General features: G+C 55.4%; 7 protein-coding genes across 7 annotated transcripts; 2 read left to right on the top strand and 5 right to left on the bottom strand.

The window, feature by feature from the left end:
- Positions 1–94: 94 nt before the first annotated feature.
- C8Q71DRAFT_820415 (Metallo-dependent hydrolase) lies at positions 95–2,027 on the bottom strand. The gene is made up of 5 exons (XM_047926175.1): positions 1,719–2,027; positions 1,579–1,647; positions 1,285–1,514; positions 588–1,228; positions 95–530 (listed from the first exon to the last, which is right to left on the bottom strand). Exons 1-5 carry the CDS (start codon positions 1,982–1,984, stop codon positions 309–311), a joined length of 1,428 nt encoding a protein of 475 aa, XP_047782869.1. The 5' UTR covers positions 1,985–2,027; the 3' UTR covers positions 95–308.
- C8Q71DRAFT_737681 (uncharacterized protein) lies at positions 2,028–5,896 on the bottom strand. Its single transcript, XM_047922616.1, has 15 exons — positions 5,734–5,896; positions 5,459–5,649; positions 5,112–5,399; positions 5,040–5,060; positions 4,892–4,984; positions 4,723–4,832; positions 4,542–4,658; positions 4,464–4,488; positions 3,613–4,416; positions 3,417–3,546; positions 3,264–3,364; positions 3,110–3,211; positions 2,649–3,059; positions 2,529–2,594; positions 2,028–2,459 (listed from the first exon to the last, which is right to left on the bottom strand). Exons 1-15 carry the CDS (start codon positions 5,747–5,749, stop codon positions 2,283–2,285), a joined length of 2,652 nt encoding a protein of 883 aa, XP_047782868.1. The 5' UTR covers positions 5,750–5,896; the 3' UTR covers positions 2,028–2,282.
- A 149-nt stretch (positions 5,897–6,045) lies between these two features.
- On the bottom strand, positions 6,046–7,463 carry C8Q71DRAFT_737674 (isoprenoid synthase domain-containing protein). Its single transcript, XM_047922615.1, has 5 exons — positions 7,051–7,463; positions 6,905–7,000; positions 6,751–6,849; positions 6,290–6,694; positions 6,046–6,236 (listed from the first exon to the last, which is right to left on the bottom strand). The coding sequence occupies exons 1-5, from the start codon at positions 7,288–7,290 to the stop codon at positions 6,108–6,110; spliced, it is 969 nt and encodes a 322-aa protein (XP_047782867.1). The 5' UTR covers positions 7,291–7,463; the 3' UTR covers positions 6,046–6,107.
- Positions 7,450–7,922, top strand: C8Q71DRAFT_737673 (uncharacterized protein). Its single transcript, XM_047922614.1, has 2 exons — positions 7,450–7,583; positions 7,637–7,922. The coding sequence occupies exons 1-2, from the start codon at positions 7,531–7,533 to the stop codon at positions 7,893–7,895; spliced, it is 312 nt and encodes a 103-aa protein (XP_047782866.1). The 5' UTR covers positions 7,450–7,530; the 3' UTR covers positions 7,896–7,922.
- C8Q71DRAFT_737672 (MRP-L47-domain-containing protein) lies at positions 7,923–8,960 on the bottom strand. Its single transcript, XM_047922613.1, has 3 exons — positions 8,603–8,960; positions 8,350–8,519; positions 7,923–8,293 (listed from the first exon to the last, which is right to left on the bottom strand). The coding sequence occupies exons 1-3, from the start codon at positions 8,865–8,867 to the stop codon at positions 7,991–7,993; spliced, it is 738 nt and encodes a 245-aa protein (XP_047782865.1). The 5' UTR covers positions 8,868–8,960; the 3' UTR covers positions 7,923–7,990.
- Positions 8,961–9,417: 457 nt separating this feature from the next.
- On the top strand, positions 9,418–10,865 carry C8Q71DRAFT_737669 (uncharacterized protein). The gene is made up of 4 exons (XM_047922612.1): positions 9,418–9,589; positions 9,655–9,682; positions 9,737–9,918; positions 9,969–10,865. The coding sequence occupies exons 3-4, from the start codon at positions 9,795–9,797 to the stop codon at positions 10,520–10,522; spliced, it is 678 nt and encodes a 225-aa protein (XP_047782864.1). The 5' UTR covers positions 9,418–9,589; positions 9,655–9,682; positions 9,737–9,794; the 3' UTR covers positions 10,523–10,865.
- A 219-nt stretch (positions 10,866–11,084) lies between these two features.
- Positions 11,085–12,995, bottom strand: C8Q71DRAFT_737666 (glycoside hydrolase). Its single transcript, XM_047922611.1, has 6 exons — positions 12,672–12,995; positions 12,273–12,612; positions 11,957–12,211; positions 11,715–11,898; positions 11,510–11,661; positions 11,085–11,446 (listed from the first exon to the last, which is right to left on the bottom strand). The coding sequence occupies exons 1-6, from the start codon at positions 12,929–12,931 to the stop codon at positions 11,177–11,179; spliced, it is 1,461 nt and encodes a 486-aa protein (XP_047782863.1). The 5' UTR covers positions 12,932–12,995; the 3' UTR covers positions 11,085–11,176.
- Between the last annotated feature and the right edge of the window lie 50 nt (positions 12,996–13,045).

The raw sequence follows: 13,045 nt of genomic DNA, 5'->3' as shown, positions 1-13,045 counted from the left end.
GCAATCCATGTCATGTTTGCGTCATGTATCTTGGTCCTGTCTGTATCCATAGTGGTTGTCTGGTGCAACGAAGTGTAGTACATATCAGGCCTAGGCCTGCGTGCGCGTGGCTCGGTCGTATGATCGCACAGGGTATGATATCCTGACGGTAGGTGTCTCACTCGCTTCTATTTCTATCGTATCCTACCGGGACATGAACTTGAACTTCCACATGCAGGGGATCTGTCGGAGACACAGATTCCCGGCATTCCTGTGTCTATAGCCAACAATCGGGGACATTGGCGATAGCCTAGCCTCCTCACTAGGCCTCACTGCTGGGCCACGAGCCGGATCCACTTGTCTGCACGCCTCGTTGCCACGACCTCCCCGTTCTTGATGACCGTGCGCGTGTAACACGGACTGAGAGCGGCCGAATAGAGCGAGTCGTTCTCGTGGAGTAAGACAAAGTCAGCTGCGTCCCCCTTGACGGGTGTCAGGCTTTGACGGCTTGGGGCCGCGATGGCCTTGCGCGCAGTGATCGTCACGGCTTCCTTGAATATCGCAGACAGATCAGCTAGTGACTTGTCGTCCGGGTTGCACGTACGTACAATGAGCGTCCGACATCCCTTCTTGGTGCCGTCTTGGAAGACCGCTACACCCATAGGGCAGAGAGCGAGCGGATCAGTCGTCCCCTGGGGCGTGAACGCATTCTCGACATTATTCACTGCCATCGCGACCTTCACGCCATGCTCCCGTTCAAGCCTCGACACATTCAGCGTTGCGCGAGGTGAGCCCGGCTGCCCTCGCCCCATCATATACATGTCGCTGGGGGGGAGGCCGACGAGGGTGACCGGGAGCTTGTTCTCTTCAACGGTGGTTCGGAAGCGAGTCCACTCCTCCTTGGAGAACAGTGAAAGGCGAGTAGCGTGTCCGACGCATACACGCGCTCCGTCGGCCCATCGCCCGGACTTGATGCGTTCCTGCAGCTGCTCGAGCAGGTACCAGATGAGCGGCTCGGCAGTTGGGTCGAGATTGTAGTCGAGGTGGAAGTCGGCATGCAGGCTGCTCTCATAGGCGGTGTCAAGGATAAGAGTCATGTTGCGCTTCGCTTGCTCAAGGCTGGGTTCAACATAGGGCGCGGAACCCACGGCTTGCACGCCCTTGCGTTTAGCCGCCTCCTGCAGAAGAGTGTAATTTCCCCCTGGTCGTCCGTTGCTAGCGGCATCAAACAGTGGGTCCTGCGCAAAAGCTTTATTACTGTCCATCAGCATATGAAGTCAAGGTGATCAACAAGAGCATCCTTACCACATATCTGCATGTCGCATACCGTCTGGAACTCGTCTTTGAGCTTCAGACCGATGTCCAGGCAATTCATGCGAACGGTCTTGTCCACCTCGACGTGCGCACGCATCGCCGTGACCCCGCATTGTACGCTGTCTATGACAAGCCGCTTGCCCCGATTGTAGAGGTCCGTCAGGTCCGACGGAAAAGCGGCTTTAGCCTTTGCGGTGACCTTCAGAGCTTCTGCAAAATCCCTACAGCGATCATGTCGTATCCGTCAATTACTGGTATTTGAGCACGTTCACAGCTACAACATACCCAGTACGAAGTTCGTCACACCGATCCAGGAGAAAACACTTGTCTAGATGGATAGGCGCATGACACAACCTGTTGAATGCATAGTAGATGGCTCAATCTCGGTACTCTGTAGCTTAGTGCCGGTGAAATGTGATACAAACCCTGGCAGGAGTATGCCCACACCTCTTGCGTCCATAATCACGTCGAAGCGTTCACTGAGTTCCTCGTCATTACCGCAGACAGCGCCGGCTTTATCGGTTGGTTCAACGGCGTCGACTCTCCCATCCCCGCACGTCACGTTATACAACTGGTTGATTGTCGAATCCGAACCGTCATCGGGAGTAACTGGCAGTCGGACGTTCTTGATGAGGAATGTCTTCCGAGTCAACGGTTTGGGATGAAGTCCATGTTGTGAAGATGTGGACATGATGATAGTGAGTGGGTGACGGCAGAGGTCAAGACGTGCGGCGTATGTAAAGCGTACCGGGCACTCGTAGATCGTGACAAAAGACGTGACAGGGTATCCACATAGTACGAGGGGTCATGTTGTGATGTCTGCGAAATTATACACCATACATATGGATATACACCGAATGAATGTGAGGGAAAGGTCATTGCTATGCATGTCCATGTTGTTCATATGAGGCGACGAAAGAGATGCATATTAAGATGCCAAGGCAAGCGCTGCGCCTTGTACCCTTCGAACGAGGAGAAGAAGGGAGCACTCAAACATGCTCGACCTTGTATCGTTTCGATCTCGTAGTCCGGTACTGATACTCGTCTTCCTCTCCTTCGCTGTAGTCTTCGCTGGGCACATCCGTCCCGTACAGCTGCTGCCGCTTCTCCCTGTCGGCTTTGCGAAGACGGTTGAGATTTGTTGCCAAGGACTTGAAGAATTCGCTCTAAGAGACGTGAAAAAGCTACCGTCAGAACAACCGTGCCTTCAGTTGGAGGGAGGACTGCCCGCTCACCTTGGGTACACGAAGCTTAGCGCCAGGCTCCGCGGCAGCCTGCTCACGCTTCCTCTTTTCCTTGTACTGCAGTGCTCGTGAGCAAGACTCGTGTGATAAACCAATCATAGGCGCACGCACCTTCCTCTGCTCTTCCTTCAGTAAGACGCTGAGATGCTTGATCCATTGCTGCAGGTTGGTCTCGCAACGCCGCTTCCTCGCAAAGTCGCTCTCGATCACATCGCGCTCCTCGCCGGCGATGTTCTCATCATCACTATCGGGGATAGCATACGACTTCACCAAAGTCGTGGTACGCCGAGGCCGTTTCCGGCCTCGAGACCCCTTCCCCCTGCTACCCGAGGATTCGGGTGAAGCGGGAAGCGAGCTAGGTGGTCTAGGGGTGCCATCCGTCTCGACTTTGACTCTGCGGCTACGCGCTCGAGAGTTATTGTTGCTACTCGCTGCGCTGTTGCTATCTTCGACAGACAGGTAATCGTCCTCGTCGAAGTAGAACTCGATACCAGCCTCGATGTCGTCGATCAACGCGAGGTTCTACACGGATTGATGAGCAGAAGAACCAAGACCTTCAAGGAGATGCTTACAGGAGGCCGACCAAGTCGTGCCAACATCTTGAAGTGCTTCAGGGTAACTGGGATGCGTCCAGAGGTGATATTGCTATCACTGTACAAGCTGTTTTGCAGTATCTGCTTTCTCGTAATTAGTGATTGCGCGCCTCATCTCGATCATCAGACTTACGTGCGCGTTTTCGTTGACAACGGCGTGAAGCATGAATATTGCGGTCACCGGATGCCGTGGCCCGAACTCGTTGTGGATCCACCGACCGACCTGCAGGTAGTCTGCGCAAGTCGAGTTAATACAGACTCATCGCGCAACACTCAATGTTCCTACCTGATGGATACGTCAACTTGCCCATGTGGTCAGCGTACGTCGCGAACATGTCGTAGAACCTTCTCCTTCGGACAGGGGAGATCTCGTCCTTCCTGATCATGGCGGTGAGAGTGTCCTGACCGATCTGGCCCTGTATATGCGCGGTCGGAATGAGCGACTGGTTCCTCGCAAGAGCATGAACGTAGACGCCACGTACGAGTTCCTCGGGGCCGCCTTCTGGATCAAGCTCATCATCAGCAATCTCGTCGTCGTCGCTCTCCAAGGCGTGATCTTCCACAGCGGGCGCTGGACCGGCATTATTCGCTGCGTCCACGTCCATCTGATCCGCATGTCCTGGGGCGGGAGCGTTGCCTCCGGGCTGTTGAGGGTGATCCGGCTCGGCCGCACCAGCCCTTCTGCGGTCATCCGTTGCAGCAGGATATCTATACCGTCTGCAGATGACGAAGTCTCTGCAAAGCTTCGCCTCGAACTGCTGACACGCTTCCTCGTCATCAGACCACGGGAGGTCGTCGAGGTTCAGTCGCAGATTCTGCACCACATGCGTAGCGATGACATCTCGCATTGGCGGGTCCGCCTCTACGAGCTTCTTCAGCATCTTGCCCTTGCACCCAACCTCCAGACACGCGAGAGCAACATCCTGCTTGAGCTCCTTAATCTCCGACGCGCTCATGCGCAGCACATCGTGGCCATATTCGATGATCCCGACGAACTTGTCCGGCGTGAACTTGTTCACGAGCATGTCGAATAGGTCCTTCCGCGTGACAGGCGCGAGTCCGAGGTCTTGAACCTTCTCTTTACAGTTCTGCACGTACTCGTCCAAGGATGCAGAGAATGTCGACCTGGCGGTCAGACCGGCAGGGAGGGGGCTGGTGTCGATGAAGAACACGCTGGATAGCATAACCACCCTGACTGTCGGGTCCTCTGAGGGGAAGTCTGAGTGAAGCTTCCGTAACACAGGTTGCATGTTAGACATGGCGATAGAGCGGGTGTTGATGAAGGTCTGCATTGCCTATGAGACGGGTTCTTCGGTTAGATATTCCTCCTCACCTTGAGCAGCTCTTCCACCACGGCCCTAATACAACAACCGTTAGTATAGTTTGTGTGGCCAAATGTCAGGTCACTCACGCTAAGCTGAATTTCAGAGCCCCTTCCTTGTCCAGGATCTTGAGTGCTGTGTACCCCGGATCGTTCAGATGGGCTTCCATGCACACTTCCGCCGCTACAGTCCGAGTCACGAACATACTAAGCCAGACAATGAGCCCTTGCTCGTGTAACGTCGATATTACTATGAGAACGAGAACCGTACTTAGGATCCAAACTTGTCAGTTTGTGAACGTTATTCACAACCTCGCCCACGCGGCCATCGAATTGCACGGCGGGCTTCTCAAACATCTTACGGAACATGAAGTTGCGGAACTACGGACAAGTGGTGCGCAGTCAGCATGTGAAATGGGTGGCGCACCTACCGTACCTACCTTGTGATCCATGATGAAGCCATTGGCGCGTGCATATGGCAAAAGGCGAGGTTCAACAGCCAGGACCAAAGGGAATTGAGCCATCATGGGATCCTGGATAGAAGAAGCGCATATGGTCACCGGAACGCCACGAACACGCAGAACATACCTTCGCACAGAACGGAATAAACTGCGCAAGGCGATGAGGAGGTGAACGAGGGTGAGCTTGGACGTAACTCACCTTATACTTTTCCACCACTTCCTTAATTGTTTCCCACTTGCCCCTGGACTCCGTTGGCAACCGACTAGTCTTTAGCAACGCACCGAAGATAGTTCCGTCGTCCTCTCCCTTCCCGGTTGGAATGTCACCGTACATCTTGGCTGCCACCATCATGAAGTGGGTGAAGACGGGGAGGGGTACACTTCGAACCCATCGGGTCTTAATGAAGTGGACTTGGGCGCGAAAGTAATGATGAATCGCACACTGGGCGAGGTAGCGCGATAAGTGCGCCCCGCTGGAAATCATAATCTATGGGAGCTAGTAGTCAGCAATGCCTCGTACCGCGGCAAACACGGTAGCAGACGTACGTCGACAACCTTCTCCGTCAGAAGCTTCCCCCTCGCCAGCGCATAGTACAGCGCATACGTCCTGCCATGGCGCGCAAGGAAGTACGATGATCGCACGTAGGGGTCCTTGGTAATCGCGTAGAACCGTCTGGAGACAAGGCTGAAGTGGGTTGGATCGTCAAGGCAGTTGAGGATGATTTGAATTATCTCGTCTGGAATGAACCGGGGCATGATCGCATAGGCGGGATTAGAGGGGCTACCCCAGGATCGGGAACTGTTATATATCTGGCACGTACCACACAAACGGTCCATCGTGGTGGCTTGCGATCCGCAAGCTGGCGCCAGAAGATCAGACCACTGAAGTTCTCCGAGCCGGGGGAGGACGTGGACGAGGGGTGCGGTGACGCCCGGAGTGGCCTGGCAGTTGGGAGTGGGAGAGAGAGATTTGTTTGGCCGAGCTGCCACAGCTGAGCCGCGAGCCTAGCGCCGCCCGTCACTTGGCCAAGCGGTCCGCGGACGCGCTCAACCATTGCCGAATGCGGAAGTGTGGCGGATGCCGTCTCACGTCGGATGGTTTCTTTGCAACTCAGATCGGCGCGCAACTCATCCACGTAGCAACAACACTAGTCATTTCGTCGCGCAGACAACGCTCTGTACAACCCCCCGGTTGTTAGAACCGCCCCCTATAGTAACTGCTCCAGATCCTCCACGGCAGCTGCCACCCACGCCCATGCAAAGACGGATTGAATGCGTCGAAGTTTGCCGCTTCCAAGCGCTCCAGATACAGTCGGGTCGGCACCTACCCGGGCCGTCAGGCGGGTATCAACGCGAGAACAGGAACATTCAACGAACCGCATTCAAAAATACCGGTCTCGCCCTGCCAGGCACCTCCGTCTTGAGCATTTCCAAGCTTGTCTGAAGATTGTCGTTTGCCACAGTGGCAAACTCAAACACAGCGTCTTCGATGCCCTTCGCTTGCCCACCCTTGCGGAAAACCTCTTCCTGACTGACGCCGTGCCGCGCCGTGATTTCCGCCGGGATCACCATCCTGCCTTGCGATGCGTGGTACGGCAGTGCACGCAACAGTGTCGTGATGCCTTGCGCAACTCCGAGATGCGAGGCGGCATGTGAAAGTGTAGACGAGGCGGAGAGGGACAGCAGAGATAGCTGCAGGTACAGGAACGTGGAGGATGTGGATTCTGCATGAGATGTGAGAGAATCTAGTGTCATGTGCGCAGGAGTGTCAAGCTCTGCATCCTAGGACAGACACGAGTATCAGACCACACAAGCATGTATCGTGGTCGTGAACTGACCCTTGCGTCAACGATCCGCTTCAGATGGTATGTCTGTAGGTTTGCGGCTTGACATGCCCGTCCCAAAGCTAGCGCTATTGGGTGCCTCGGCGGCCTACCCTACCGTCTCCTGTGCTCAGACATGGCAGCATATAAGCATCATGTAGGTACGCACATCCGCAATGCCCTTCAGTGCGTCTCTCCAGAATTGCATCCGCATCTTGCCCAGAGTGATATTCGAGACAGATTCTTGCACCGAGGCTAGTTCCACCTGTCTCAACGGTTCAGTGGATCGACTAGTGTCAGTTAAGCCACACGTGCATAGAACGCGCGCAACGCGATAAAATGTTCCCGGAGATCGCGTGGCCAAAATTGTGAGATGAGGAATGATTCGTAGTCGCGTTTTCGGACCAAGTCGCTGCAGTAGGTTGCGGGGTCCTGAATCCCACCCTCTTCGGCGTTGGTCGCCATGTATCGCCGGTGTACTGCGAGAGCGTCACCCCGGAACAGCGCCTTGGTGGACGGCGAATTCAATAGACGTCGAAAGGTGGGCCTGAGCATGCTTTTGTGTGGACCAGCGCGACCGAGGATGTAGTATGAGCTTGACCTTCCGCGACGCGTCCGTCCGAGGTCGTCGACGGTGACGCGTGAGTCACGTGTCGGGCGCGCCGCGGGAGATTGACCGTTTGACGCGTCGAAGGGTCGGAACTCGTGGACCGATCTTCACCGAGAGGATGTCCATCGCCGTCAAGTGGCACATACACCGCCCACAGAAGCTCCTGACATTGCGCACCGAGTAACATGGCCCCGCGACATTCGGGCCTGCAGAAGGACGTCCTGGCGCTCTACAGACGGTGCGTACCACTGCAACAGTCGCATGACAAACCCTGACGTTGCGCTGAAACAGGGCGTTGAGGATGGTCCACTCAAAACCGTCTGCTGTCCGAGAAAACTTCGACCTGTTCGTGCGCTACACGTTCAGGACGCGGGCTTCCTCCGTATCACCCCGAGACGTCGCAGCCATCGAGCACCTGCTCCGACATGGGCGGCGACAGGTGGAAATATATGAAGACAGCAAGGTTCGAAACTGTTTCGTGAGCAGGGAGATGATGGAATGGGGACAGCAACATGGAGGACGGACTTCGAGAATCACGCATCCTGCTTAACTATTCCCCAGGGCGCATGCGCATGGTGGGTAGTGTTTGCAAGGTGTCATACCCGAGTGAAGTAATATAAATCAGGACTGTACTATAAGCATTGTCTACGAGCTCCTGTTTTCGCTGCCGCTTTGCGAATCTGTGCCTTGCGGCGCATTCTCGAACAACCCTGCACCGACCAGTCTCGCCGCCGACTGTTTTTCAGCCGCCTCCCGCTTCGCGGCAGCGACTTGCGCCGCATGTTCCGCCTTGACCCTAGCCTCCTCCTTCTCCCGGGCCCGCTGTTCAGCCTCGGCTTCTGTAGCAACAGCCGCTTCCCTCTGTTGTTCGTAGGCTTGCACGGCCCGCTCGTATGTCAGACGTCGCTCGTTTGTGACGTACTTGATGCGAGCCATACTCTTCCGACACTAAGACATGGCGACGATGTGAGTGAGAAGATTGGATGGTCAACAAATGCACGAACCCTGCGAGTCCTCTTGTCCTGAGTTTGCAGCGACTCAACAATGATGCCGAGCCGTCGGGCATCTGCTTCTTGCGTTGCGAGCAGATTTCGCTCTCGCAATAGGACATACCACAGGGTATGGAGCTCCATGAAGCTCTTCCGACGTAGCTCAGAGGCGGCCCAAGAACGACCTGCAATGGCCGCGCAACGGAGACATGCACAGCGAGAAATAGCTGAGTATAAAGAGAAATCGGCCAGCATAGGATGGGCGTACCGCTCACGACCTGCGTCGAGTCGAACGCCTCAATAGTGTCGTATTTCACCTCGCCATCCACCACCTTCCTTCTGAAGAACGCATACAAGCCATGGTTCGGGTTCACAGGGATATTGAGGTGTGGGCGGAGCGCGCCCTCCTTCTGGACCGTAGCAAGCACGGTAGCGGACTTGCTGGGCTGGCCCTTGCCCGCTGGCACCTTTTTAGAGTGCGGATTCTTGAGCCAGTTGACGAATGGCCGCGCAGGCTGCATTGACGGGCGCATGCTGCCGACTACGGAGCTGGCTAGACTAGCGAGGACGACTGCGACCGCGGCGGACCAGGTGCGCTTGAAGTCGAGCGAAACAGAGGAGAGTGCGTGACGCGTTACCTCCGGCGTCACCTCGTCGTGACATTTGCTCAGATCCAGATCGACGCACTCCCGGTGGCAGCCTGAGCGTCTCCTCCTCCTCTCCGCATCCTCACATTCGACCGCTTGTCATCTTTCCAACCTCGTCATTGGCAATGGCAGGCAGATTCATGTCATGCTTGTTGCGGTAGATCTCAGAGCTCTAGTGGTGTGTCTTACATCAACGTACGAGTTGGCCCATGCGAAGCAGTTACCTTTTACAGACATCCATTGTTCTGCATTTGGTCACGCTGTGGACCCACAAAGGCCCATGCGGCAGCCCAGAAGCAACTGATTGGTCCGAACAGATCGATGATACGGAAGATTAGTGCTCCCGTGGCCAAACCGCACAGGTATGGCCTGGTGTTGGCCTGGTGGGACATATAAAGGAAGCGGCCATCTGCGTGGAACACCGACTCGGTCGCCTCTTGTCTCCTCCCATCATCTTCCCCCTCCTGGTTATGCCTCGCCCGTCATGTCGCTGATTCTTCCCCATTCCCTGTTTTCATAGCTCTGCCAACAGGATGCCTCTTGTCGACCTGCCTCGTCGTCGTGAGCCACTGCCCAGGATGTGTGCGCCACAACGGCACTCTTCGAATGTATGTCATGTCTCCGTTCCATACGCAAGTGCTGACCCTCGGCGTTGGACTTACCGGTCCCACAGTCTACTTTCTTTGTCAGCCGAGAGTCCTGTCTGCCACATCTGCTGTACCACCGTGCCCGCTAATGACGTTACTGTTTGTCAGCCACCATCCACTGGCAACTCGTCAGCCGCCAGGTCGAATAATTCAAGACGCGTCGCCGATGCTATCTTCGCTGGTTACTGCTTGTCTTCTTGTTCCTGTCTCTGTCTATCATGTTCGCCAGCGCCACATGGCTTCTACTTCGTGGTGTATGACCGCGGAAAGCCTACGCTGTTCTACGAGTGGTGCGCAAGTATGTTCCCTCTTCGTTACGCGTCTCCTTACCCAACTGCAGGAAACGTCAACATCGTCGGTTTTTTGAACGAAGAAAGTACAGGTTGTCAAGCGCTGCAACGAAGCTACCTCATGTCGCAAGGCGCGCTCGGTGGTAAACGACTCGACCCTGTCACACGCTGGTCTTGCTCGTCGCTGGTTGTCTCACAGGTCAAGCACCGCAAATTTTGCTGCCTCAACGTTGTTGGTCGTTGCCAATCATCGCAAGTCGGGTTGTCTCAAGCGGCGCGGGCTCAAACGCAAGGGTCAAGCGCTGCAAGCGTAGCTGCGTCAACGTCAAGCACCTCCAGGGCCAGGTGTCGCAAGCAATCATTGTCTCGGCTCCGGAGTCAAGTGCCCCAACGGGCCCGTGCCCCAAGGAGGCCGCCATCAAGTATAGCTGCTTCAAGCGTGGCTGTCGTCAAGCGCTCCAAGTCCAGCTGCATCACTTCAATCTCGAGGGTCAACCGCCACAAGCTAGGGCTGTTTCAACGTGGATGTTCTCAAGTACCACAAATCGCGGTGGACGAGGACACAACAACCAAGTGCCACAAGCGGAGATTTGCTGGTTGTTGAGGGCGGCCGTCCGTCGTCAAACATCGCAAGTTGAGCTGCACTTATGCCGAGCTCTGCAAGGGTCAAGCGCCCCAAACGGGCTTTCTTCAAGCGCTGCAAATCAAGCACCGAAAGCATGGGCTGCGTCAAGATGACGCACTCAAGCTCTCGACAGTCAAGCGCCGCAAGGTTAGACTGTCTCAAGGGGGACACTGTCGAGCGCCGGAAGCGAAGCTGCATCAAAAGAGCCTTCAAGAGGCCCCCGGGGGCGGGCGGATGCTTGCGCAATGCAGTGTCCGTCCGGGCGCGGACCTTTACGTGGTCCTCGGGATAAGTACCCTCGTGTCGCTCAACGCGAGCGCGAGGGGAAAGCAACACGCGCCGAATTGTTTTACTTCGCTTCACGCGTTGTGTTACCTTCGTCTTCGTTGATCTGACGTACGTACATGACAGAGGGAGGCACCGTCATGCCCTAGTGTAGTGTAGAGAACTGGTGCATGCTGTTTGCCGTTCGTCTTCAGCTCCGCCAGGATATGGCGGTCTTAGAGATCTTCAGAATCTCGGCTGTAGTGGATACATACAATTGAATGGTTGAATCGCCTGTATTCATGATGTTTGTACTGTTACATGTGAACGGCACTATACGATACACTGTTCAAGATGCAGATGCCCCAATCAGCCGGAGGTCGCATAGGCGACAAATGCATTATAATTGTAAATCTCCGGGCTTGCGTTGAACGTAAAGGCCGACCCGGGCTCGAGGCTCACGACGGTCTGACCGTTCCGCGTCATCGTTGCCGACATGCCAGAGCCTGGGACGAGGTCCATCGAGAGCTTCGTCACACCGGCGGAGACATCGACCGTCTGCGTGGTCCCCGAGGCTGTGGAAATCACGACGATAGCGTTGGACTGGGCAAAGACGACAGCCCAGAGTTTGTCTTCGGTCTGAGGGGAAGAATTTGCTTCGTCACGCAGGCAGTGAGAGCTATAAATTGTAACTATACGTACCAATTGGTAGGAGGTGGGCTTGCCCACGGAGTCCGATGAGTCTGCGTTCTTGGGATGCGGACGAGCCCACATGTAGATTTGATCCTTAGTGATGGCTGGGTATGAACCCTCTCGGAAAGCCGTCGCATAGTAGTTGGTCATCGCCAGCCAGCCTACGTGGAAACGATGTGCAGCATATACATTAAAGCAAATGACTCCTACTCACCGAGGTGCGGCATACCGTTCGTCCATGCCTGCGAGTTCGGCTGAGAGCCCTCAATCGGCCCGATGTAGTGCGATTCACTGTAGTCGTTCCAAGTCACGATTTCCACAACGTCGACCTGATCGCGCTTCTCGATCAGCGTCTCCCATCGCGTGTTGTAGGACCAGTAGTCGGCAAGATAGATCCACTGCCACAGGGGAGCGATTAACCGACGTCCGAATCTATATGGTGAGAGGGCGGCTCACGTTCTTATTATACGTCTGCGGAGAGTAGTGCGTAAAGAACCATGGGGTAACGGCAGCGATATAGGTCTTGTCGCTGCCTGAAACTGAGTTGAGTCCGTTGATGTATTGACTATCGGTTGCGAAGACACCAATGTTCCCGGTTAGGGTACCCTCCACTGAGGAAGGGAATGTAGCGTCGTCCAAGTCTCCGGCGTTGCTTCCGAGTTCGGATTGCGCGGATGCGTAGGTCAGGTCTATGGGCCAGCCGCCGTTCCACTATAAGCGTGTGTGAGTGCCAAGGTTCCGCGCTCCAGCAGATATTCCAGGAGTGACTCACGTTGAAGTCACCGTTCATGACGCCATTGAAGGTAGTGAAAGTGCTCGGATCAACAAAGAATGAAGGAACGAAGTGGACCGCGTTCGACCCGGTTAGCTGGTTGATAAATTCACTCTGCCATCCTGCCGCGGCGGAGCTTTGCCCAAAGGTACAGTCCGAGCCCGAGAAGGTTGATATGAAGACCTTGCCGTTCCAGAGGAGTTGGTTAGGATGAGAGGCGTAGTTGGTGACATAGTCACGCAGGATCGATGCGTCGTCTGCTGTTGTGCAAGGAAAGGACGACATGTCAAGCGAGACGAATAGCTTGAAGTCAAGGCCGAGGTTCTTGGCCGCCTGATACCTGGAAGTTGTTGCATCAATATCATGCGTACTACTTTGCATTTAGTCAAGGGAACATACGCGTTGGCGACCTGAGTGGGCTCCCAGGACTCGCTCCCGACGTTGAGTGCGAACCCATCGAGACCCGAATCGTACGCGAGCTGGATGTCGGACTGCCAGTCAGATACGGCGTAAGGATCGGTGAACCCAATAATGTGATGCGCGACCACGAGCTTGCCGGGGGTGGCCCGCTCAACGTTGCCCATAGGAGGGCGTGCGTTGGTCACAGTAATTACTGCAGCCAAGAGCGGCCAGAGGCAGAAGATCCCTGAGCGCATCATTGGTGGAAGACAGACTGCACGCTCCTCTTTGGGGTGGGCCGAGAGGGGTGGGTTCGGATGCCTGCCTTTCGTCGTAAGCCATGTTTATATGCACTCAGATACCCTAGCGGCTCG

The sequence above is a fragment of the Rhodofomes roseus genome (assembly GCF_022264815.1).
Source record: "Rhodofomes roseus strain CIRM-BRFM 1785 chromosome Unknown C8Q71scaffold_3, whole genome shotgun sequence".
NCBI lineage: Eukaryota > Fungi > Basidiomycota > Agaricomycetes > Polyporales > Fomitopsidaceae > Rhodofomes > Rhodofomes roseus.
Note: the sequence above shows the minus strand (reverse complement) of the source record. Positions and strands in the feature narration are given on the sequence as shown.